The 23,670-nt window shown below is 56.1% G+C and overlaps 1 protein-coding gene across 1 annotated transcript; it reads right to left on the reverse strand.

Moving 5' to 3' along the window:
- Window positions 1-8,041: 8,041 nt before the first annotated feature.
- LOC136570525 (serine/threonine-protein kinase pim-1-like) lies at window positions 8,042-10,119 on the reverse strand. Its single transcript, XM_066570987.1, is given in 6 exon segments — window positions 8,042-8,464; window positions 8,466-8,593; window positions 8,860-9,036; window positions 9,264-9,633; window positions 9,863-9,913; window positions 10,000-10,119. Coding segments are annotated over 6 exon segments (1,269 nt in total).
- Between the last annotated feature and the right edge of the window lie 13,551 nt (window positions 10,120-23,670).

The following is a 23,670-nucleotide window of genomic DNA, read 5'->3' on the forward strand; positions in this document are numbered from 1 at the left end:
ATCAGCAATTTTTATTCCAAATTATTACATCACAATTCTATACACTATTGTGATCTTAGTTTCTCAGGATGTATCTCAAAAGGAGGATCCCAGATGGTGGCAGGATCGTCTTTCTTCTTTCAGTTTCCGAAAGAAGAAAGACGAATACCATCTGGTGGAGTCCAGCTCCCCAGATGTGGGTCCACCTTTTAATTGCAGAGATTATAAATCTAACAACAGTGATGTCCAGCTTCCCTTTGGTCGAAACCATAAATCCTTGAGGTGATGTTCATCTTCCTTTCTCAAGCTGTTTTTCTCTGCTTCCATAAGGCGTGAGATAAGCATATTTCCTTTATATATATTCCAAAGGTATAGTTTCAAGGATACAAGTAATATTCTAAAATTATACTTCAAAAGGTTATTATTGCAGACTCTTTGTGGATTAACTGCAAGCAAAAAGCAACATCCTTAACACCTTAATTCCAATGCTCCAAAATCAACCAGGGTTAATTGCAAACAAAAGATAGGTTCAAAGGCCTTTTTCCATGCTTAATTTTCCTCAGTTATTATTAGAATTCAGAGCTCTCCCATTGTCGGGGTCCACACATTTCGCATTCACAAATACACACGTCACCTGTTTCTACCTGACACGAAACACAGCTTTGTATTTCACGCCACCTCTCTGGTCAAACTATTCCCAGGCCCGAACACCTGAACAGTGAATTTTTTTTCTAAAATCTAACCTGAATTTCCTCTCAAGGTGAGGCCACTTCCTCTGGTTCTCAGTGCAGACCCAGCAGAAGAGAATAGCCCCCCCCCAGTGCACTCTCCTGTCAGGGAGTTGGAGAGAGCAGTGAGGTCCCTCCTGAGCCTCTTCTCCAGACTGAAGAAACCCAGCTCCCTCAGCTACTCCTCATGGGCCATGTTTTCTAGAGCCTTCGTGAGCCTTGCTGCCCTTCTCTGGCCACACTCAGCCCCTCAATGTCCTTTTTCCCGAGGGGCCCAGAGCTGGACACAGCACTCGAGGTGTGGCCTCAGCAGTGCCCAGCACAGAGGGGCAGGCGCTGCCTGCTCCTGCTGCCCACACTGCTGCTGATCCAGGCCAGGTGCCATTGGCCTCTTGCCCCCTTGGGCACACTTTGGCTCACCCTGAGGCGGCTGGTGACCTGCAGGATGTGCCACTTGGCCTTGTGGAAACTCACACCCTTGTCCTCGGCCCATTGATCGAGTCTGTCCAAGTCTCCCTGCCGAGCCTTCCCGTCCTCCAGCAGATCCACACTCCCACCCAACTGGGCATCTGCAAATTTACTGAGGGTGCTCTCAATGCCCTCCTCCAGATCATCAATAAAGATGTTAACCAGGACCAGCCCCAAAACGGAGCCCTGGAGAACACATTTCAATGCAGCTCAGGTTGCATGGTCTGCAGTTGGAGGCTGCAATGCCCCCACAACAGAAAGAGCTGCCATCCCTTGGCATTGGCCACACACACAGGTGCAGGAAAAAAACCTTTTACTAGGTGAATATGGCTGACAGAACTGAGCTCTCAGGCACACCCTCCCTTTCCCTAATGACCCTGAACTCAAGAAAAGGGATTTCACCTTCCAGCTTTTTGCACCATTGGATCCTCACACCATCAGAGCTCCACCAGCCTCTCTCATCCTTTTGCGCCTTCTCCCCACTCAAGCTGATGAGCAGCTTTGATAAGAAAAAATGCAGTTCTGCTGCCAACAAGCTGAGCCAATTTGCAAATGCAACTTACCCTGCCAAACACAGCTACTGCCTTTTTCTTTCAGAGGTGAGTCATCAGAAGGAATGAAAATGAGTTGCATTTTAAACCAAAGAGGGCAAGAAACGAAAGCACTCACAGAGGATTTGGCAAAGCCAAGAGATGCCAGTGTGGCTTATCCTGTTGGCTGCTCAGTTATTGCAGCCCTTTGCTACTTTACCATTTGTCTTGTTTGGAGATTGTGCTCAGATCATTCAGTTATGGGTGCAGGAGAAATTTAAAAAATCATAGCTGATTGCAAAATAATACAACTTAGGAAAATTTAAATAGATTGTGAAGTATTTACATCAGGGTGATGACAGTTACCACATAGAGACCAAAATAAGCCCTTTTAACAAAACTTCATTTCTATCCTTGTTCCTCAAGCCCTACTATCCATTTCTTTGGATGATGTAGTATAATGGTGAAATACTGTTCAATATCTTGTATTGTTTATACTTTGCAACACTTCTGTTGTGTTTTCTAAAAGCTCTGGGTATTTTTTAGTTTGAAAAAAAGATCTATTATTTTGGGAGCAACATTGCAGTTCTGTGTTTCCTTTTGGTACTCAGCTGAAGAAATAAAGAAAAAAAAGAGCAGAAAAAATTGCAGAGGTGGATAGTAGATCACAAGGAGCACAGGTACAGGAGATGAGTACATTACTGCTGCCACTGCTTAAGAGCATCTCTCACAAAAAGCAGACTGGCTACACTGTCCTAACTCCATCATTTCAACTCTCCGTGACTTGTTTCTTGCTTTGCAAAGCTGAGCTGATCAATTTTTACCTAATATGAATAACAACTAGTAATACACACTTACAGTTCTCTTGCATTACTGCAACAGCACTAGGTCCCCTTAGAATTTTTTAGGGCAATTGTAATGCCATCCCTGAATTTAAACAGGTTCAAGATATTATTTGTAGCTTATTCTTGAAGGTAATTTGTAGCAAAAGTCAAAAAATTATTGCAGATGGTCAGTAACCGGACTGTTACGTGTATGGGATGCACACGATGATTTAAGTACTGCTTCATTCTGTGTGACTCCAGGCTTTGAGTAAAAGTAATCCCACTTGGCATTTGGGCTCCCTTTGGTCTCAGGAATTATGGATCCAGAGTAACTTGTTAGAAGCTTGTGAAAAAATGTCTCTGAAGTTTACAGCAGAGCTGAAGTGTACAGAAGGATGAGAATTCAATGAATAATTCAATGAATACTAAGTTTGAAAAGCATATCCAGTTATCCTACTGGCTATGTCCAGTTACTATCCACTGTTACAGTACAGTGCACAATATCACCAGGAATATTGTGAATGTCATCTTCAGACCGATCTATTAACACATTTTATTTTTGATCAAAGTTACTGTCCTAGGGTGACGTTATGATGCTTGTATCCCCATTCATGTGTTCTGTTAATGTTGGATATTATGTTCTGTACCTTTCAGACCGGCTCTGAAGAGGGAAAGTTTTGTTTTGGTTTTCTTATCAGCCTGGAGGGACACAGAGACTGCAGCTTTGCCTTTTCTGCTTTTGCTTTTCGCTTTGCTCTCACTCGCTCTTGCTTGCTTCGCTTCTGCTTGCTTTTGCTCATTAGCTAGTTTAGCTAAACTGTCCAATTTCTTCCTGGACGGCTTCTCCTTTCCATTTTCTGATCATTTCGAACCTGCTCCGGACTGGGACCTGGGAAACACCACGATCCTGCACCTTCTGGCCTGCAGCAGCAGCCCCAGCGCCGGAGGGACTGAGAACAGAGTGACCACCCCCCAAGAGAGACTTTCTGAATTTGTCATCTTTTTCAGAGCGGTGTCATCCGGTATTGTTCATTTTGTGTGCTGGGCTGTGCTGTGCCTATTAAATAAACAGGTTCTTTCCACTCCTCTCCGAGGAATCCTTCCCGAACCAGTTGGGGGGAAGGGCTGTGTGGGTTTGCTTACTGGAGGAGCCCTAATTTGGAAATTCTCCTCCAACCTTGCCCTAAACCAAGACAGTTACTTTCTACAAATTACCAAGCTGTTTTGCCTTTTTGAGGCTCTTGCTTTTTTCGTGTTAAGTATTTACATGCATAACACAGGTGGCTCCTCTGTCTTGGTTTGGAAAGACAGGTGTTTGCTAAGGAAGGCAGAAGCCTTTCTTGAAATGGAAAAATGTAAATCCCTTCTTTCTGAATTGTCATAAATTTTAAATTAAGGGGGACTCTCAGGTAAAAATATGGGAGCAGGAATAACAGTTCTTTATTAGGAAATAAAAAGATAAAATAAACAATGCAGTAAACCAAAACAGCACTGACAGAGTCAGAATACAACCTGACACCCTGTGGGTCAGGGTGTTGGTAGCAGTCCAATTGGAATTGTGGCTGCAGCCCTCCTGGAGTGTCAGGTGTGGTTCTGTTGGAGCAGGGATCCTGTAGAAAGGTGTAGTCTTCCTCTGAAGATCCAGTGGAAGAGGCAGCTGTTCTTCTGGGAAATCCAGTGGAGAAGCTGTGCTGGTGTTCCAGAATTTCAAGATTATATCCGGGTAGGAATGCTTGGCTCCTCCCTCTGGGCGGAGCATCTCCCAATGGGATGCTGTAGTTCTTATCAGCCATGCAGTGACATTCAATAGCCCATTATCAGCAGATGTCTCCCCTGGAAGGAGGATTGGCTGTGGAAGAGATAAGGAAAACTGCCCAATTAACAGAAGACAACTGGCATACAGGTGGCAAATAGAATCCATACTGCTTGGCAATCTAGTATATCCTGAATCTGATCAAGGAACCGAAAAGGAGCTTTTAGATTTTCGAAGCTGAGGTCTGTTTTGCCTGTTTCTGAAGCTGCAGTCCAAGAGCAGTGACAGAAAGGTTGCTGCTCTGGGAGCACGCTTCTAGCTTGAATTTAGGCCTGAAGGCATTGTACCAATTTACAGCTCTTACAAGAGCTCTGTCACTGCACAGAATTTCCATAGGCATTACAACACAAAGAACTCCCTTTCCCCCCACAAGCTCTTGATGCAGCTTTCTGTACCACCCTGGTTATGTCCTCGGTGAGGGGCCTTTCTGCAAAAGGAGAAGGAGACTCTTTAGCATAATTGTGTTTTCTGTGGAGTGTATTATCATAGTCTATTAATATTCCCTTTTCCTCAGTTCCATAGCTGCTTACTACTTTCTAACTCATTGATTTTATTAAACCAACTAAGCATGCTGCTGTATTCTATTCTACTCTCCCTGTATTCTTTTCTACACTCCCTATGGAGGAAAAAAAATTGCCCATAAAACCTATATGCAACAACTGCCTCAATCCAATGAAATGCAAGAGGAAACAAATGCCCAAAGAGCAGAAATCCCCAAACATGTCACATCCAGTCACGGAGAAGCTCATGGGACAGAGCCATGTGGCTGGAGTATGTGTATTGCACTCTGTATTTTTAATTGACTGATGCTGAGTATTTCAGCAGGAAACTTCCAGGGCTTCCAGGACTGTCCTGGTGGCTGTGATCCCAAATTACTCATCCGTAGCAAGTGAACAAGAACAGCCTCTAGGAACAAGGGCGTTTCTGAGGCTCTTGCTTGCTGTGGCGGCAGGGTGGCCGTGGTAAGGGTGCCACAACCTTCCTGAAGAGCCTCCTAAGAAGGACAGCTCAGGGGCACAGGCACATCCTCCTCCCAGAGCAGCATGTGATGTTCAGCTTCCTTCTTCAGGTGACACGGAGAAAAAAGGCTGGAGCTCTGCATGGCGTTCCACAGAGCAGAAGCCTTTATTAAGAGCAGGGCACTCTGCATAGGGAGCCAGGGACAGAAACTCTCAGAACCAGGGAAAAATGGGATTCTATAAGGAAGGCAAGGGGTGGGACAAAACTGGTAACCAATGGGATAAGGGCTCAGGGGCAGAACACAAAGGGAAGGACCAATGAGTACTGGGGGATCAACATAAAGTTGCAAAGGCAGCTGGGGGTCATATTTGCTCACCCAAACTAAAAGTCAGTGGGTCAGGAGTTGGCCCTCCAGGGGAGCACAGCAAGCTCTTCTCTGGCTGGATCTCTGGCCCCCACAACTCCCCCTTCTTTATTTAATAAAAAATCTTCTCCTAGAGACCTTGCGAGTAACTTCTTAGAACAGCTGAACATATATAAGAAAATAACAACATTTAAAAGGACCCAAAAATATTTCTTAGGAGGTCTCAGGATCTCTAGCTGGTCAGAGTGACCCTGATATACGTTAGAAAGTCTCTTTTCCCAGCCCAGTGCTCAAAGAAGGAGTCAGAGCTCTTCAGTTCTTGGTCTCAAGGTTGTTTATTGTATCTTATCTATAAAATTCTTTCTCCTGTCCTGACCAGGTCCGCTCAGCTAGACAGTCAGAGGCATTCTGCCTGCCCCGAGGCGGTGTTATCTTTTTATACTAAAAACTACATGTACAATATTTACAATTATTTTCCAAGACCTATCACCTATGTTAGACAGTGAGCTTCTACTCTAGACCAATCTAAAAGTGTCAACATCACAGCAGAAGATGGAGGCCAAGAAGAAGAAGGAGAAAGGCTGGACAGGCCCTGATTTCTCCACCTTGCCACCTGAATCCCCGTTCTAGAAACCACAAAAATCTATTTTTCACCCTGTGATAAATTCATTTTCATTCTACTTAAAAATTTCATGGCTCGCAATTCTTCATATAAGGTTGGTAATTGTTTTATCCAAGGGCTAAATCAAAGGCACAGGGGTCTTGGGCTCTGTGCCAAGGTCTCTGAGCCCCCTGGACAGGGGCTCGAGTCCTCCAGGGCAGCCAGAGGAATTTCCTGGGTTCTGACAAGTAGCCCTGTTGCAGTCCCTGCATACAAGAGTTTACTTGATCACTTTGATGCCAGGGAGCACCAAGAACTTGAACCTTCCTGGAGTCCAGCCCTGCCTGCCTATCACGGAGCAGAGGGAAAAGATGAAGAACCTGGGTGGTGGTTGAGCCAAATTGGCATTTTGCCATTTCTGATTTCCTCCCAGCTTTTGCAGCAGGGCGACAACCCCATGGCTGCAAAGCACTTCCTTTTGCAACGCACATGCAGACCTCACTGGAAGGGGCTCTTGAAGGAGCTGCTGCAGTTGGCAACAGGAGCTGTTGTTGAATTTTTCACGTTGCTTAATCCCCCCCTAACAATGCCATCAAGAGGCTGAGGAAGGACACAAAAAGATTACCCTGGAGAAAGAGAGGCCAAAAGCTTAGAAAAGGAGGATAGAAACGTTCCGATGATGACGATGACAAAAAACACCCAAACAAATTTATTTTGACCGCAAATGAACACAGGCCGCCCTCCAGCCCTCCCAGGCTGGCAGGCCGAGCGGTGCCGTTCCCATGGCATGAGGTGCTGGCAGCCTGTGGAGAGAAACCAGAGAGCCACGGTCAGTGGCAGCAGGCTCCTGTCCCCCTGTCCCGCCATGGCCTGTGCCCGGGCCAGGCTGCTGGCTCTGCTCAGAGCCCAAACCTCCCAAGCATTCTCTGTTTTTAGAGAAGGGCAGCGTGGCAGGCCACGTTCCGCCTCCTCTGCTTAATCATGGCACAGCAACCTCCTCAGCAGCTGCAAGAGCAGGATGCCCGTGTGCCCGCTTCCGTCTGCCCGGAGCCCTTCTGCCAGCCGAGCTGTGGAGCCGGGTGCCCACCTCTGGAGAGCTGCTGCCAGGAGAGGAGCTGATCCCAAACCAGGTCCTCGTCCTTCTGGAAGGGGCTGTCCCTGCAGACCGTGGCCCCTGGGGCAGCGCTGGCACTGGACACGCTCCACGGACGCTGCAGGCGCTTCCCTGTCCGGTCTGGGCACCAGGTGTAATCCTCCTGGGAAAACAAAAGAACAATTGCATGAAAGTCAATTCAAAACAAAACCTGGAAACAAGAAAAAGCACAAAGCCTGTCACCGTTTCACAGGCCTGAGGAGGGTCTGACCACTCCATGTGAGAATTAAACCTGTCCAGGGGTGGGGAAAATCCCCACCTTTCCTGCCCGTAAACGCACCTCTTCCTCAAGGGCCTGCAGAGCAGACCAGCTGGGGCACGGCTACAGAACCCATCCCCCCCTCTGCCGCCCCCCATCCACATGGATGGATGCTTTTGTCAGGCTGGCTGCCCCCGCCGCAGCTCGTGCCAGGCTGGCTGGCAGAAGCTGTCAGCAAGGCCAGAAGCAGGCTCCCCTTCCACAACATCCGTCCCCTGTCCCACCAAAAAGCAGCTCGGCGGCCAGCAGAAAAATTAATATTCCCCAGCGCTGCCGAGCAGGGAACCTCCGGCACGTGGCCAGGCCGAGCTCTGCCGTGCCTGGAAGCACCAGCATCCCCCGCCCCTGCGCCGGCTGGGGACTCATCTTGATTTCATCGGAGTGCAGAGCGTGTCCTTCAGGCAGGTGCCGCAGCCAAAGCCAATCGGCTCTGCCCCGCCAGCGGCCAGGTCCAGGACGGTGTTCCCAGCTCCACGTCGTGCTCCAGAAGAACACGCCAGCTGTGCCTCGGCTTGCGGGGACATCACGATGCCATTGAGCTGCAGGGGGATGTTTCCTCTGTCCCAATCCATGTCACCTTCACTGCACTGCCACCACTTCTCCAATAGGACGGGCAGTACGGAGCCGCTCCCTCCACAGCTCGTGGGGACCAGCGGAAGCAGCATCTCCTTGGCTGCGCTCTCTCCTCCGCACCGCGGCCACAGGGAAACGCTCCGGGGTTTTCTTCCAGTGCCACGAGACACGTGCCACTGCTGCTTGCTGGGCTCCTGGATCCTACTGTGCTCAGGGATGCATCTCTGCTGTCTCCTGGGCCAGGCAGGGCTCCTGCAGCCAAGAATGCTCAAAAAGGTCCTCCAAGCATGGCCTGTGTGTGGGGTCCATGGATAAACACCACCTGATGAGGTGCTGGCACTCTGCGGAGAGAAACCAGAAGGCTCCTGTCCATGCTCTCCCACATTCCACAGTGCCCAGGCAACACCAGCAGTGCTCAGAGCTACACCCAAAAGCTTCCTATTGCTCCTCTCTTGCGGAGGACACCAGCACAGAGGCACAGGTGCCACCTCCTCCAGCTAAGCCCAGGAGATCCACCTCCTCACCAGCTGCAAGAGCAGGATGCTTATGTGCCAGCTGCCCCTCCCAACCCCGTTCTTCCCCTCGTGCCTTGAAGGCGCATCCCCACCTTGAGACACCCGGGGCGGGAAGACGAGCTGGCCTCGGACGATGTCCTCGTTGGTGTGGAAAGGAAGGTGCCCGCAGACCAGGTCATAGAGCAGGATGCCCAGGGACCAGATAGTGGCTGGCTGGCCATGGTAGCAGCCAAAGAGGATCCACTCCGGTGGGCTGTACTCCGGGGTTCCTATGGGACACGGGCGCAGCTCATCAGGCCCATGCTGCTCCCTCCTGCCTTCCTTCCCTCCCTCCCAGCCAGCTCCCGTTCCACAACAGCCAGCCCCTGCCCTGCCAAAAAGCAACTTGGCTGCAGCTGGCTGAAGAAGGATTCCCCCTCCTTCCTTCCCCCCTCTTCCCCCTCTGCCAGCAAAGCGGGGAACTCAGCTGCCCGGCTGGGCCCCGGCTTGGGCTCACCTGACATCCGGGTGTAGAACGTGTCCTGGAGGATGCTGCCGCAGCCGAAGTCGATGAGCTTCGCCTCACCCATGGCCAGGTTGACGAGGACGTTCTCGGCCTTGATGTCGCGGTGCAGGACGCCGCGGCTGCTGCAGTGCCGCACGGCCTCCAGCACCTGGCAGAACAGCCCCCACGCCACGGGCTCCGTCAGGAAGTGCCGCTCGTGCAGGAAGTACCAGAGGTCCTGACAGCACTGCGGATGTTCCATGACCAGCGCGAAGCCCTCGGGCACCTCGAACCAGTCCAGGAGCTGCACGACGCCGTGGAAGCCAGGCCACGACACCATCCACAGCAGCGCCAGCTCCAGGGGCATAAGGGCGCCGTTGCGCTGCGGGGGGACTGCAATGCCGTCAGCGGGGCCGATGCTGCGCCGCGCCTCGGGCAGCCCCTGCCCGGCCCCGCCGTGGCTCGCCATGGCCCGGCCCGGGGCGCTGCGCGGCCCCCGCTCACTCCACGCTCGCTGCCCTCGCAGCGTTCCGGCTGCCGCCCTGCCGGGCCTCGCCTCAGCCCCGCCCGGCCCGCCCTGCCGGCTCCTCCCGCTGGCCCCGCTCACTCACCAGCCGCGCCCACTCCGAGATGTGCTCCCGGGACACTCGCTTGATGGCCACCTGCGAGCCAAGGCGAGCGGCGGGATGAGCTCGTCGCCCGCCGCCCGCCGCCTGCCGCTGCCCTGCGAGCCGGCCCCGTCTCTTACCGGGGCGCCATTGGCGAGCCGGGTCCCGGAGTAAACGCTGCCGCAGCCGCCGCTGCCCAGCAGCGGGCCCTGCCAGTAGAGCTGCTCCAGGGGAGGCTTCTCCGCCCGTGCGGGCGGCATCGCGCTCCCGCTCTTCTGCCCGGGGCACCCGCCTGCCCAGCGCGCTGCTGCTTGCCGAGCCGCCCCGGGCTGCGGCGGCTCGGGGCCGGCGGCCGAGCTGGCGAGCGGCGGAGCTCGGAGCAGGGAAGCTGCCGGCCACGCTCTCGGCCACGTGGCGGGAGCCGGGCGGCAGCGGAGCGGCTGCGGGCGGAACCGCGGCAGGGGCTTCTTTCGGGGCCGGGGCCTCGGCCGGGGCTGGGCCAGAGCCCGCGCCCGGCCGAGCCAAAAGACCGCGATGCTCCTCCAGCACCAGAGCAAGCGGCTCTTCCAGCGGCGCCACAGCCAGGACGGAGAGAGCCCGGCCCAGGCGGAACCACGGCGGGCCGGGCAGGGGCGGGCACGGGGCGGCCCCGCCAAGGGGCGCCTTGCAGGACGCGGCATCAGCTGGGCCGGGAGAGGCGGAACACGGACGGCACGGCCCGGCACGGAACGGGACGGGAATACAGTGAGTGGGAGGGAGAAGGGGATGCGGAGCGAGGGAAAAGTCAAGTGGAAAACCGATCAAGAGAAGCGCTGCTGCTGCTGCTGCTGCTGCTGCTGCGTCTGCTGCTGCTTCTGCTGCTGCTGCGGAGCCGACGGAGCTCGCGGCCGTTCCTCCGTTGCCCCGCGAACCCAACGGAGGAGCCGCCGCGTGCCCCAAGGAACGAAAGAGAGAAACAAACAAATCACACCCCAAAGTCATTCCTATTAGAGAAGTAACCAAAGAAAACAGTGTAGCAATAAAGAAGAGTGTTGGCTTGTGGCTTCTTTCTTATTTGCGTGAAACGAAACATTTCATGGGTGCGATAAACGAGTTCACTGGATTTAAGGATCATAATTTTTTTTATTATTATTATTATTATTAAGCAAGCAAGAATAAGCAAAGTTCAGTGCTGGGCGGCCGGGAGTCTCCACTCCTCTAGGCTCGCACCGTTCCTATCCCCAAGGTTCGCCTTTTATTGCCTTCTTCTCCCGGATTCAGGGATGACGTGGTCTGTCTTTTGCGCTTGCTCGTTCAGTTGCTAGGGGGTCTTTTTCTGCATTCTGGTGGTCGTAGGATGAAGGCTCCAAGTCTTCCTCTTTAACCTCTAAGTGAACTTTTCCTTATAAGGCATATCAATACAGTGGAATTTTCAGAAAACTATACGATTCCTGCAAGCCTAAGCAATTCTTATGAGTTTAGGGATTGTTGTTACAGCCTTCCTCTGTGACCTCTGGGTGAACTTTTCCTTATAAGGTATATCTTTACCATGGAATTCCCAAAGCACTATACGATTCCTCCAAGCCAAGCAACCATATGTGGCTGCATATTTAAGAATCAAGCGGTTTTAGCTATTTAGTTATTGCTTTTATATTGTATAATTTTTTAGCTATTCATTTAATTAATGAACAAATGTATTGCCTCTTATTACATTCAATTTGTGTTGCATTGGGGCTGGGTTGGGAATTCTTGTTTTGGGGTGAGTTGATGGGTGTTTGTTGTGGGTCCTGGGGAGGGGAGGTCCAGGGTTTGGTGGGGGCGATAGTCGAAGGGGGGTGGGAGGTGATTGGACAGGGGACTTGACCAATCATTCGATGCCCTGAGAAAATGATTGGTCCAGAATGAATATCAATAAGGATCAATGAGAACACCGGAAAACGACCAATCAACTTGCGGATCCAAACCCCACCAATCCTGGACCCGAGAGGGGTTATAAAATGAGGGTTTGGTTGGGTTGGGGTTCTTCTCCTTCTGAGGGATGTACTATATGGGGGGGAACCCAGTGTGTTTGGGACATGTTATCTTTGGGTTGTTGCGTGGCAGTTTGGGCTTATCTCAAACTCCCTGTCCTCTGTAGTTTGTTTTGATAAATAAGAGCATATTTCCTTCTCAAAATCTGGCCTCGTTCGAATTCATAACAGCATGGTTTTTCACCAGCACTGAGTGGGTTCTTCCTTGCTATGGTCAGGCCTTACCAGGGTTTCTACTGCCCTCTTCCAGCACCAGTGGCTTCTTTCCCAACCCCAAGTCTGTGCACAAGTCCCAGATGCTGGGGAGAGGGCAGTGGGTCACCCCGTGTGCCACTGGGGCAGCCCCCGCACACCCAGGGATGCTGGGGCCAGGCTCTGGGAGCAGCAGCATCCCCCTGCTGAACTCCATCTCTATTCCATAGGAACACGGTCATACAGCCCCCCGGAATGGACCCACTTTGGCTGGTACTATGGCAAGCCAGCTACCATCTGGTCCCTGGGCATCCTGCTGCACCAGATGGTCTGCGGGGAGCACCCTTTCAGGAGGGGCCAGAACATCAGCTGGGACCATCAGCTCTCACTGCCACAAGGGCTCTCTCAAGGTGGATCCTCATCTCTGGGCACGGGGGGAATCCCAGTGCTGGGAGACAGCAGCGAGCTCGTGGGCATCCCGCTCTGGCAGCTGATGAGGAGGTGGCACATGTCCTGCTATCCTGCTCTCCTCCAAAACAGGGAATTGAAGGTAAAGTTTAGGCCCAGCTCTGAGCAAATCCAGCAAGGCCTGGGCATGGGAATAGTGGGACAAAGCCAACAGGAGCCTTCTCCAACTGCCTGGCAGTTTCTGGTTTCTGTGCCCAGAGCGCCAAGATCTGATCAGGTGGTGTTTATCCATGCTGGACTTGGAAAGACCCTCATTGCAAGAGCTGCTCTGTCATCCTGGGATGCAGGATATTCATCTGCCCTAGAAGAAGGGAGAGAGCCACAGGCACACTTTGATGCAGGGCCCTGGTAAGTTACAGCCCACACATGCCTTGGCAATGAGTAGCAAAGGAACCCAGACTTTTTTGTGCTGCCCATGTCACTGCCCAGGGCTCATCAGATGGGCACACACAGCCCTTGTGCTGGAGCTGAGCTGCTCTGCCCAGCACTGGTGGCTGCCATCTGAGCTGGTTTTGCTTGTCCTTGTTCCCTGACAGCTGGGGCCCTGGGCAGAACCTTGAGAGCCTGGTCTCACCCCAGGGAAGGAGAAGGAGCCCCTGGAGAAGCTGTACCAGGTGGGGCTGCTGCTGCTGGAGACAGCGAGGATGACATCAAGGATGACAACCTCTTCCTGGACCTGGCCACTGACCAGCTGAAGATGCTGGACTTTGATTGTGGCACCTTCTTCAAAGCCAGGCTTCACAGGGAATTTGCAGATGAGTCCACACACAGGGGGATGCTCCCAGATTTGGGCATTGCACAGCCTGGCCAGGAACCAAAGGTTCCCCCTTTGCTGGGGCGGGTGCAGCTGATCCTTCAGCCGCTGCCCAGATGCTTTCGGCAGGGCTGGGGCATGGGCTGGGGTGGGTACAAAATGGGAGTGGGCTCCGGGCCCTGCCAACAGCCCCCAGCACCCACCGTGCCCCGGGCTGGGGCTGGGGCTGGGGCAGCCAGCCCGACACAAACAAAGCCCCATGGTGGGAGCAGAGGTGGGACTCCAGAAGCTGTGCAGGGGCTGCTTTGCTGTGCAGGCAAGGAAGGGCTTGGGCTGCTCCACTGCCCTTGTTTGCTTTGGGGTCACTGTTATTGTGGGGGGCAGTGCAGGGGGGAAGGGAGAAAGCCTGGGCTTCCCTCACCCATGGGTGGGTTTTTCCCTGGCATGCAGGGGTTGGGCCTTCCTCAAGCCCCTGGCAGAGATAAGATTTTTGACCTTGTTTCTTGTTTCCCCTTTTGTCTGTAATCTATTTTCAATAATTTGTTGTATGTTTTCCTAGAGGAAGTGTTCCAGGTGGGCTCCAGTCTGGATTGGGAAGTGCTTGGGAGCAGCTGCGGCATGGATGGGCCGTGCCCTTGGAGAAGGCTGAGGACATCGTTTGGGAGCAGCTTTTCTTCCAGCGGGGGAGGGCATGAGGTGGGTCCCCGTCTGCTTGGCAGGGTGGGATCAGAGCTTTTGGGAGATGGCAGCGAGCACAGGAGCATCCTGCTCTGGGCAGCTGCTGAGGGCTGGATGTGCCCTGGCTGGCTGCAGGCTGGGCACATGTCCTGCCCTCCTGCTCTGTGCCAAAGGCCGCAGGGATGGGCAGCTCTGGGCACTGCTCTGAGCACGGCCAGCATGGCCTGGGCACTGCGGGTGGCTGAGACAAGGGCACAGGAGCCTTCAGCTGATGGGCGGTTTCTGCTTTCTCTCCTTGCAGCCGGGCTCTGCGGGTGCTGAGGCTGCTCTGGGCTCTGCCAGGGCTCTGCTGGAGCTCAGCACCGGGCTGGAATCAGCCAAAGAAGAAATGGTGTGACCTGCAGCACAGACTTGCTTGAGCATTTTGGCAGCACAGCCCAAGTTTGTAGAGTGTACACCTCCAAGGGAAAACATGACACCCCCCAGAAAATAAACTTGTTCAGTAACTTCTGAAATGAAATCAATCTGGGATGACCCCAAATGATATTTTTCATCTTGCTCAAGCTGTAGCTCAGCCCTTCTCTGAACAGTTCTCTCCTCCACCTGCCTTTTACTTCCCAACTGCTCCCTCTTTTCCCCCAGTGAGTTCTCAGCCCATTGCAGTCTCCATCACACTGTTGCCTTCCTTGGTGCCCCTCACCATGAGGAAGGCAGAGCCCCAGGTTTAGGGACTCATCCTGCCACTGGCTGAGGAGCAGCAATGTCTCAGAGGTCCAATGGGATTTTAGTGTCATTCAGAGCTGCTCTCCAGCCTTCAGCTCTCCTCACTGCTGAGCTCCCTCTCCCTTTTCCTCGTCCTTGCAGCAGGATGAGCTCTGTGCATCCCCTTGAGCCTCCCCACTCTTCCCAGCCCACGCACCCACCTCAGTTAGGCTGAAGCTGAAGCTTCTCTGTCTCCTGTGGCACACCAGCCCAGTGCCCTGTGCGGGGAGCCCCAGCCCCAGAGCACAGCACACAACAGTGCAGTCCGGGCTGCAGCAGCTGCCCTGCAGCCCTGGCTTGGCTGTTTGTGGCAAGGGAATGCTCCCTGTGTCCAGCTGTCCCTGCAGGATGGCCCCAGGGCAGAGCCCAGCTGGGCTCCCACTGCAGCCCCTGGAGCTTGGGACAGACAGTGCTCCCAGAGCTGAGGTTCCTGGGGAGCACCCAGAGCTGTGCCTTGCACTCTGTTGCCGTGTGTCACAGTGCAGGCTGGCTCGTGCTGTGTGAATGTACCAGCCCTGGTTTGACTGCCAGGGGCCTTGCCCAGTCACATCTCTCCCAGGGCTGCAGCATTTCACTGGCCAGAATCTGACAAGGCATAGAGATCAGAGCAATGAAATTATCCAGACTGGGTTTCTCAAAGGCCCTTTAGAAGGAAGGGCTTGAGAATAAACGCTCTCTGTTTGCCACATGAACATCGGGGTGAGTGCTCTCTCTGTCTCCAACCCACTCCCCCTCCAGCCAATGTTCCAGCCACCCACTCCCTCACACATCCCCCTCGTGCCTTCCCACTGCCGTGTCCTGTCAGGGCTTCCCAGCCCCTCATCCCTTCATGGCCCCAGCCCCTCAGGGGCTGCCCCAGCCCGGCCAAGCTGCCCGGCAGCAGCGCCGCAGCCCCACAGCAGCTCCAGAGGAGCCCCATCCAGAGGCAGCTGGGAGCCCTCAGCAATCCAGCCAGCAGCACGCAGGCAGGAGGACACAGAGGGTGCTTCCTGCCTGGCACAGGGCTTGTGGCCATCTCCAGGCACCGCTCTCACAGGGATCCCCACAGCTCCGGCCCCTGCCCAGCCGCTCTGCCACCAGCACAAAGGCTTCCACAGAACCATCAAAGGCCAAGGGGTTTCTGGCCATTTTCCCTGCAACACTGCACGCCTGGGCAGCTGGTCGAGCCCAGGCACCCTTGTCCCCCTTTTCCCCTAAGCCCTGCAGAGCCTGGGTAGCAGAAGAAAGCTCCTGGGAGTCTGTGTATTATAACACACTCTATATTGATATACTAAAGAACAACCAAAAAGAAGAAAAGAACAATCTGAAAGGAATGGAAAGTTCCTGCTGGCTCAGGTGGCCGCAGCAGACAGAGCCTCTGGGATCAGCTCTCTGCAGAGCTGCAGCAGCGCAGCCAGCCGAGCGCCGAGAGACGAGGCCGAGTCCTCCATGCCCTGCGGAGCTGATCTTGCAGCCTCTGGAAGACGGAATATGGCTCACTCTGCAGTGCCTGGAGGACATGCAATGTTGCAAGTGCCATGTCTGACACGGCACTGCTGGTGTCCTCTGTCAGGTGTTGAAGGGCTGAAAGAGAGAGGGACAGAGCCATGGTCAGATGCCGCATCTGCGGGGAGCCGAGGAGAGCGCCCTGGCAGGGCCATGGCAGCCGGCTCTAGCCATGGCCAGGAGGGAGCAGGGACCAACGGGACCAGCCCGAAGCTGCTGGCCACGAATCCCCTGAGTGGCCCTGAAATCTGTGTGTGCTCTGCCCACGCCGGCCCTGGTGCGCACAGGGAGCAGAGCCCTTGGCAGCCGGGGCAGGGCTTGCAGCTCCCCCGGCAGCCCCCACTGGCCTCACTCACCGTTGTAGATGAGCCGCAGCTCTTCCTTCTTCCCCCTCAGGTGCCGCGCGGCCATCCCTGTGAACACAGAGCCTGTGAGGGCACCAGCGGCACAGCTCCCTGCCAGCGGCGCTGCTGGCGCTGTGGCCACACAGGCTGCTGGCCCGGCAGGGCTCAGCCCGGCCCTTGGCGCACGCTGCCGCCCCAGGGCACGGCTGCCAGAGGGCGGCAGCAGCAATGCCCAGGCCAGGCGGGGCTCCATGGCGCCGGGCCCAGCTGGCGCTGCTGGGGCAGCAGGCGGGGCTGGGGCCGAGCTGCGGCGGGCCGGGCCTGGGAGGGAGCCCTGGCTCGTGGCTCACCCATGAACCTGATGGCTGCCGCTCGCAGGGACTCCTGTGAGCTCTGCAGGTAGGGCAGGGCCCGGCACAGGTGCTCGGCCGCTCTGCTGCTGTCCTCTGCCAGCTGGAGAGAGCGGCAGGAGGGAAGGCTTGGCGCAGGCTCAGCCCCTGGGCCGGGCGCTGCCTACGCCCGGCCCCGGCCTCCCCTGGGCGCACAGCCCTGAGGCGCGGCCAGCAGCCGCTGGCCAAGGGCTCCCGAGGGGAGGGGGCAGAGGGGGCCGGCTGCTGCCAGGGGAGCCATGGTGCCGGCCCGCCCCGCAGCCCCACCGGGCCGGGGCTCCATCAGCCCCCGGCTCGGGCCCTTGGGAGCCAGGAGAAGAGCCTGCAAGGCCTCTGGCTGCAGCAGCGGGCAGGGGCACAGCTGCCAGCCCCACACTCTGTGCACCTCCCTCAGGGGGCTTCTCTGGGCTGAGGCTGGGGCTTGCAGGCCGTCCTTACCAGGCACTCGCTGAACTTCCACAGATTCTGGCTCTTCAGCAGTCTTTCAAGATCCTTCCTCTTCAGGAACTCGGCCACACAAAGCAGCGATTCCTGAGAAGCCTGGAGAGCAGCAGAGACGCGGAGATGGCCCCACAGCCCAGGGCGCAGGACCCGCGTCCCTGTGCCAAGGCCTGCAGGAGGCTGCAGCCTGGCAGGCGCCAGGCCAGGAGGCAGCCGAGCCCCCTGCCAGGGGGACAGCAGCAGCCCACGAGTCCTCACCTGTGCCACAAGCCGATTGCCATCATGGCAGTGGAAGAAGAGGGGCAGCAGGCTCTGGCGCAGGGGTGTCTTCAGGGCCTTTTTTTCATTTTCCCTTTCTGGAAGAGTCACCAATGTTCGGAAGAGCAATATGGAGAGCAGCTGCACCTGGCGATTGTTCTGTATAGAAGGAAGAAAAAAAGACCTCAGCATTGCGGCTGCTCGGGGCTCAGCTTGGCGCAGGCCTGCAAATGCACAGGACACAGTGTGCGGGCAGCAGCCAGTGGCCGTGGCTGGGGGCAGTGAGCCTTACGTGGTCAAAGAGTGGCAGGAGCGCCTCAAGCAGCTGCAGTGTGATGGGGCCAGGCATCAGTGTGTCATTGTCCAAGATGATAAAGCTCAGTAGCATGACTGTCATGCTAACTATCTCTCCATCTGCGTCCCACAGGAACTGCACAAGACTTTCAGTCAGGCTCCACATTTTTTTGGTCTGTGCGGAAGACAAGTTTGTGAAATGCCATCCTGCTGCCGCAGGGCCCAGAGGCCAAAGGCCTGTCCCCAAGCACTGGGGCAGCTGAACTGGGAGGCAGGAGAGCTGGGAGCAGCTGCCCCAGTGCCCAAAGCCCTGCCAAGCCCAAGTGACTGCATTCCCCAGCTCAGCCTCAGCCGCTGCCCCCTTCTCACCATGAAGGGCTCCTCAATGACCTCAAGAAGGGCCCTGAGCGCCAGGCGACGCCTCTCTCTGCACTCGCTCTGCAGCTGCCTCGACAAGATTGGCAGGACTCTGTTAGCACCACGTTCACTCAAGTCCAGGAACTGGAGGACCTGCAAGGCACAGGGCAGTGACAGGGGAGCCAGCCGGCAGCAGCCTGGAGCCGCACAGGCCTGGGCCTGGGCAGCAGCACAGGGCGCGGGCACCATCCCAGGCGGCTGCGGCTCCCAGAGGGCAGAGAGCTGGCAGGCAGCTCAGCCAGGCAGCGCTGGCCATCAGGCTCACCTCAACAAGGAAGGCCAGGGCGGGCAGCTCCCAGCGTGGCTCCTGTGTGCTGAGCAGCCGCAGCAGGTAGCGAGCGATGCGGGAGCACAAGGGGATGGAGACACAGCACATCTCCCTGGCAGGAGAAAAAGGAACCAAGACTTGTGGGCCAGAGGGACAAACCTCTGCCAGGACTGACTCCCAGAGGTCTGCTCTTTCCCCAGCATCCTGCAAGGGGCCCTGGGCTATTTGGGAGGCAGCTCCTGCTGGGCACCCTCCTCTGCCAGCCTTTTGCAGTCTGCTTGGCCATCCCTCGGTGACAAGGCCCTCTGGCCCACGACTCGGGGACTGTGTGGAGCTCCCTGGGCCCGGAGCACAAATGTCAGAGGCTGTGGGGAGAAGGGGCTCTCACCTGGCCAGCAGACCCACGGCATAGTGGTGGGTGTCAGCACACAGCAGTGTGTCCCAGCCACATTTGCGTTCCATTGCCACCACCACATCCTCGTGCTGCATGCGGCAGAGCAGGGACTTCAGGGTCCGCATTGCAAACCTGTGGGCACAGCAAAGCCCAGGTCACGCTGGGAGCACTGGCTCCTGCCAAGGGACATGGCAGGGACAGGAGGAGTGGGATGGAGCACCTGTTGGGGCTGGTGGCAAGGCCGTATTGCTCCTGGCATCCTTTCCAGAAGGCATCGACCTCCTCTGGCATATCCAGAGTGCTGAGGAACACTTGGAAGAGCAGATGCACAAAGAGGCGGGGGAAATAGACCGTCACCATATGTGGGACACAGGGCACCTGGAGGATCTTCCACATCACCACGGTTGCCTGCAAAGGACAAAGTGCCCCGAGACAGCGCTCAGTGCCCAGGTGTCCGTGTGGCAGGGCCCGAGCTTGGAAGGGAGAGGCCCGGAGAGACCTTGGCAGGGGGAGCACGGGGCCTGCTGGGCCTGGAGCTGCCCCTGGGCCAGGTTTCAGCCCAGCGCCTGCAGCAGGGAGATGCAGTGGGGGAACGGGGATGGAGAGCTGCTGGAGAGGCGGCCTTGGGGCCAGCAAAGGCCAGTTAGAGAAACTCACAGCCAGGACAAAGACACCCGTTTTGTCCCCGTCGGAGGTGCACGTGCTGTGCTTGGGCCAGCTGCCCAGAACATGCAGGAGGATCAGCAGCGTTGCCTCTGAAGTCCTGGGCGAGCACATGATGCTCTTCCACATGGTGAAAGCAGCTCTGTGGGGTTAGAGCTCTGTCTCAGGGGGGTCTCAGACACAGCACGGGGGCCTGGGCAGCAGTGGGGACCTGAGCTGGCTGCCAGCTCTGCCTCTGCCCACTGCCACTGGCCAGCAGCACCCAGGCAGCCCAGGCCTGTGGGGACAGGCCCCTGAGGGGCAGCGAGGGAGCATGGCAGCAGGCTCGAGGCCTGACGTGCCAGGGCTGGCAAAGGGAGCAGCCAGAGGGCCCTGGAACTCTCTGTTGGTCGGACACCTGGGCCAGGCTGTACAGGCTGATGGGCTGGGGAGCCCTGAGCGCTCTGGGCAGGTGGGCCCCATACCTGTCACAGGACGGGGCCACACGCAGGAGTGTCATGACTACGTCAGTGGGCTGTGCTTCCGTCAGATCCAGCAGGCTCCTGTTCAGCCTGTGCTCAGCAAACTGATTGGCCAGGAGCCACTGGTGGATGTACCTGACCAGGGCGGGCACCTGGAGAAGGCACGGGGACACTTGGAAAGCTGCCAGAGGGAGGAATCTGCCCAGCTTCTCCAGACAAGTGCTTCCCGTGCCACCACGCTGCCATGGCCTCCAAGAGTTCCAGTGAGCAGCAGGCATGGCTTGGGAGAGCAAGCAATTCCTGGGAGGATCAAAACCTGGCCACAGGCTGCTTACTTGCTTTGGGTTGGAAACGCCCTCCTCTACCAGCATATCCAGCAGAACAGCACTGGTCTTAGTTTTGAAGATGTGCGAATAGGCTCTGAGCCCAGTGCCCATGGTGCTGGTCTCTTCCTCCCGAATTCTCCTCATGAATTTGCAAACCAGCTGTAGGAGAAGGGCAAGAAGCCACCAGCTGTAAGAGAAGGGCAAGAAGCCACCAGCTCCAAGCGCGGTCCCAGCAAGCCCAGCCCAGGTGAGGATGGCTGCAGGTACCTGCGCTGTTCTGCGGAAGAGGCCACGGGCGGGCTCCTGCTCTTGTGTGCGCTCCAGGGCTGCACCTGGCAAAGAGCGAGCACAGCCAGAGCTGAGGGGCTGCGGGAGAGGCCGGAGAACACGGCCCAGCCCTGCACTCCCCAGGCAGGGACAGCCCCGGGATGCCCCAGGGGATGGAGCACGGCCCCTGCGGGGTGTCTGTCCGGCCCCTTTTCTGTCCTGTCCATGGGCATGGCCCAGGGAATGGGATGGGATGGGATGGGATGCAAAGGTGCCAAGCTGGCTGCAGGCACCCACCCTGTGGCCCAGCTCTGGCACTCACCCTCCTGTGGCAGCCCGAGTGTCACCTCCTCTTTGGTTTCCTGTGTTGGAGCAGGTCCACGGCCTTCTTCCTCCTCCTCCACCCTGAGCAGCTTGGGCACTCTTGGGTCTCTCTGCTCCATGTCTTCTTCATCCCTATTCCATTCTGTCCATGGGAACATCCCCAGGAGATGGGATGGGTTGGGATGCAATGTGATTGCATGTGATGGGATGGGATGGGATGGGATGGGATGGGATGGGATGGGATGGGATGGGATGGGATGGGATGCAAAGGTGCCAAGCTGGCTGCAGGCACCAAGCCTGTGGCCCAGCTCTGGCCCTCACCCTCCTGCGGCAGCTCAAACGGCACCACCTCTTTGGTCTCCTGGGCTGGGACAGCTGCAGGGCCTTCTTCCTCCTGTTCCCCCCAGGCCACCTTGGGCGCTCTCAGGGCTCTCTGCTCCATGGTAGTGGCTGGATTTGTGGCTACTTGCAGGAGAGATGCCTGGGAAAAGCTCCGAGTCAGCAAGTCCTGCAGTTGTGCCTGGAAGGCACCTTCAAGACAGAAGCCTCAGGAAGGCTACAGGACAGCAAGTCCTGCACTCTGGTCTCCAGGGCTCCTGCCACAAGGACAGGAGATTCCTGTCAAGGATTCTGGTCGGGCCTCGAGGGCACTGGTGGTAGGGATGGGAGATGCCTCTGGGGCACCAAGTGCCACGCTCTGCCCTCGAGAGCAGCTGCAGAAGAGAAGCCTCGGCAAGGCCACGGGTCACCAAGTCCCGTGGTCTGGCCTCGAGCTCAGCTGCAGGAATAACGCCTGGGAAAGGCTGCGGGTCAGACAGGAACGAGAGCGCTGTGCGGGGGCTCCTCACGGCACCGCTCTGTCCCGTTCTGCCCCGTTGCCTGTTCCCAGCAGCCGGGCAAGCTTCTTTTTCCCACGTGTCACAAAGGGGCCTTGGACACCCGTTCCATGGCATGGTGACCGTGCTGCACCGTGTCACAAAGGACCCCTGCACACACTGCCCCCTGCCTTGGGGCCGCCCCCAGCCCAGCCAAAGGGGCTCAGGTTGGAAGAAATCACTCACACCAAGTGTCTAAGACAGCCCAACAGGGTCTTTAGGAACAGCTCAAACCATCAGCAAACACTGCCCTGCTCTGCAGGCTCAGGGCAGCAGAAGGAGCCCCAGGGCTGCTGATGCAGCCATGCTGGGAAGGGCACCAGACCTTCCACAGAAGCTGGCACGGCCTCCTTGGGACACGTCCCAGCTGGTGGCCATCCTAAACCCACAGGTGTGACACGGACAGGGAACGTGTGGGCCAGGCAACGAATGCTGCTCTGACCCCTGGGGCCCGGGCAGCGCTGACATCAGCAGGTGTGGCAGAGTCCCTGCCCAAGCAGAGCTGCCACCCCCCGAGCCCTGGCAGCGCTGGTGCCCATCTCCTGCCCCAGAGACCTGTGCCCCCGGGGGGCTTCTGTGCCACAGGGAGCCAAAGCCCACGTGCATTGGGGGCTGTGCTCCTTCCTGCAGGGGCTGTTGGCAGCAGCACCTGGAGCAGCTGCTGGCAGCACTTGGTCTCTTACTCCATGCTGAAATTATTTTCTCATTGAAGTCATTTCCTTCAGCACAAAAACACCTTAGTGGCAAAGGCACAGAAGAACCTGGCATTTAAGAATCCTCAGTTCAGGAAATCTTTACTTCCCATTGCTCAACTCAAGTAGTTCTAAAAAGTTGCAAACTTCCCAAATTCATTGGGATGGCCTGAGAAGGTGAAGAGTTGGAATTTTGCTTCCCTTCTCAAAGCAGCAACTCATTTGCCTTAACATCATCCACTGAGAGTCACTTTACAGAACATAACACTACACAGAGGCAAACAAAAGGCCATTCCTTGGTTTGCAAACAGTTTCCTATGAAGGGATGATAATATCCTAATTCTCTTAAGGAATAAAAGCTCTCAAGAAATTACAGTCCACTCAGTGTTACAAAAGTAGCCCAAGCAAATGAGTACATGGCAAAAGGGCTAATCCTCCCCCTGGTACAGATATCTAAGTGGCCAGTAAAGTACAGCTCTCCCCTCTTGTTCCCTGCAGGAGAATCAGGACCATGAAGAATAAAAGTCACAGATATTCTTTCTGCCCTCTCTAACCAAAGCTGTGCCAAAGCACAGATGCTGCCTTCAGACTGACTCAAATTCCAGCCTAGACCTCTCACCTTCCAGACAATGCCTTCTCCAAAATCCACCAACACCAATCCCCCAAATTCCCACACAGAAGCCCTCAACACCCCACCGGGACCCCCAGCTGTCCCTGTCCCTCCGCAGAGCTTTCCCAGCCTCCAGCAGACGCCCTGGTTCCCTGCACGTGCCGTGGGCTGGCACTCAGGAGGATCTGCTCCAAGGCCTTCCCCGGTGGCAGCTCAGACTGCCAGGCCTGTGGTTCCTGGATCACCCTTCCCACCGAGCCTTCCTGGGCACGGCTGTTCCATGGGCACCTCTGCGCTCAGCTCGCACTGCTCCACTCAGCCAGGGCTGCTGGGAAAGGATCCAGAGCAGCCTGGCCAGCTCTTTCTCCAGCTCCCTCTTTACTCTCCGGGGAGGCAGAACATCCCACAGCAAAGCAACTGGTGCCACAAGGAGCAGGGGG

The sequence above is a fragment of the Molothrus aeneus genome, unplaced genomic scaffold, assembly GCF_037042795.1.
Source record: "Molothrus aeneus isolate 106 unplaced genomic scaffold, BPBGC_Maene_1.0 scaffold_34, whole genome shotgun sequence".
Classification (NCBI taxonomy): Eukaryota; Metazoa; Chordata; class Aves; order Passeriformes; family Icteridae; genus Molothrus; species Molothrus aeneus.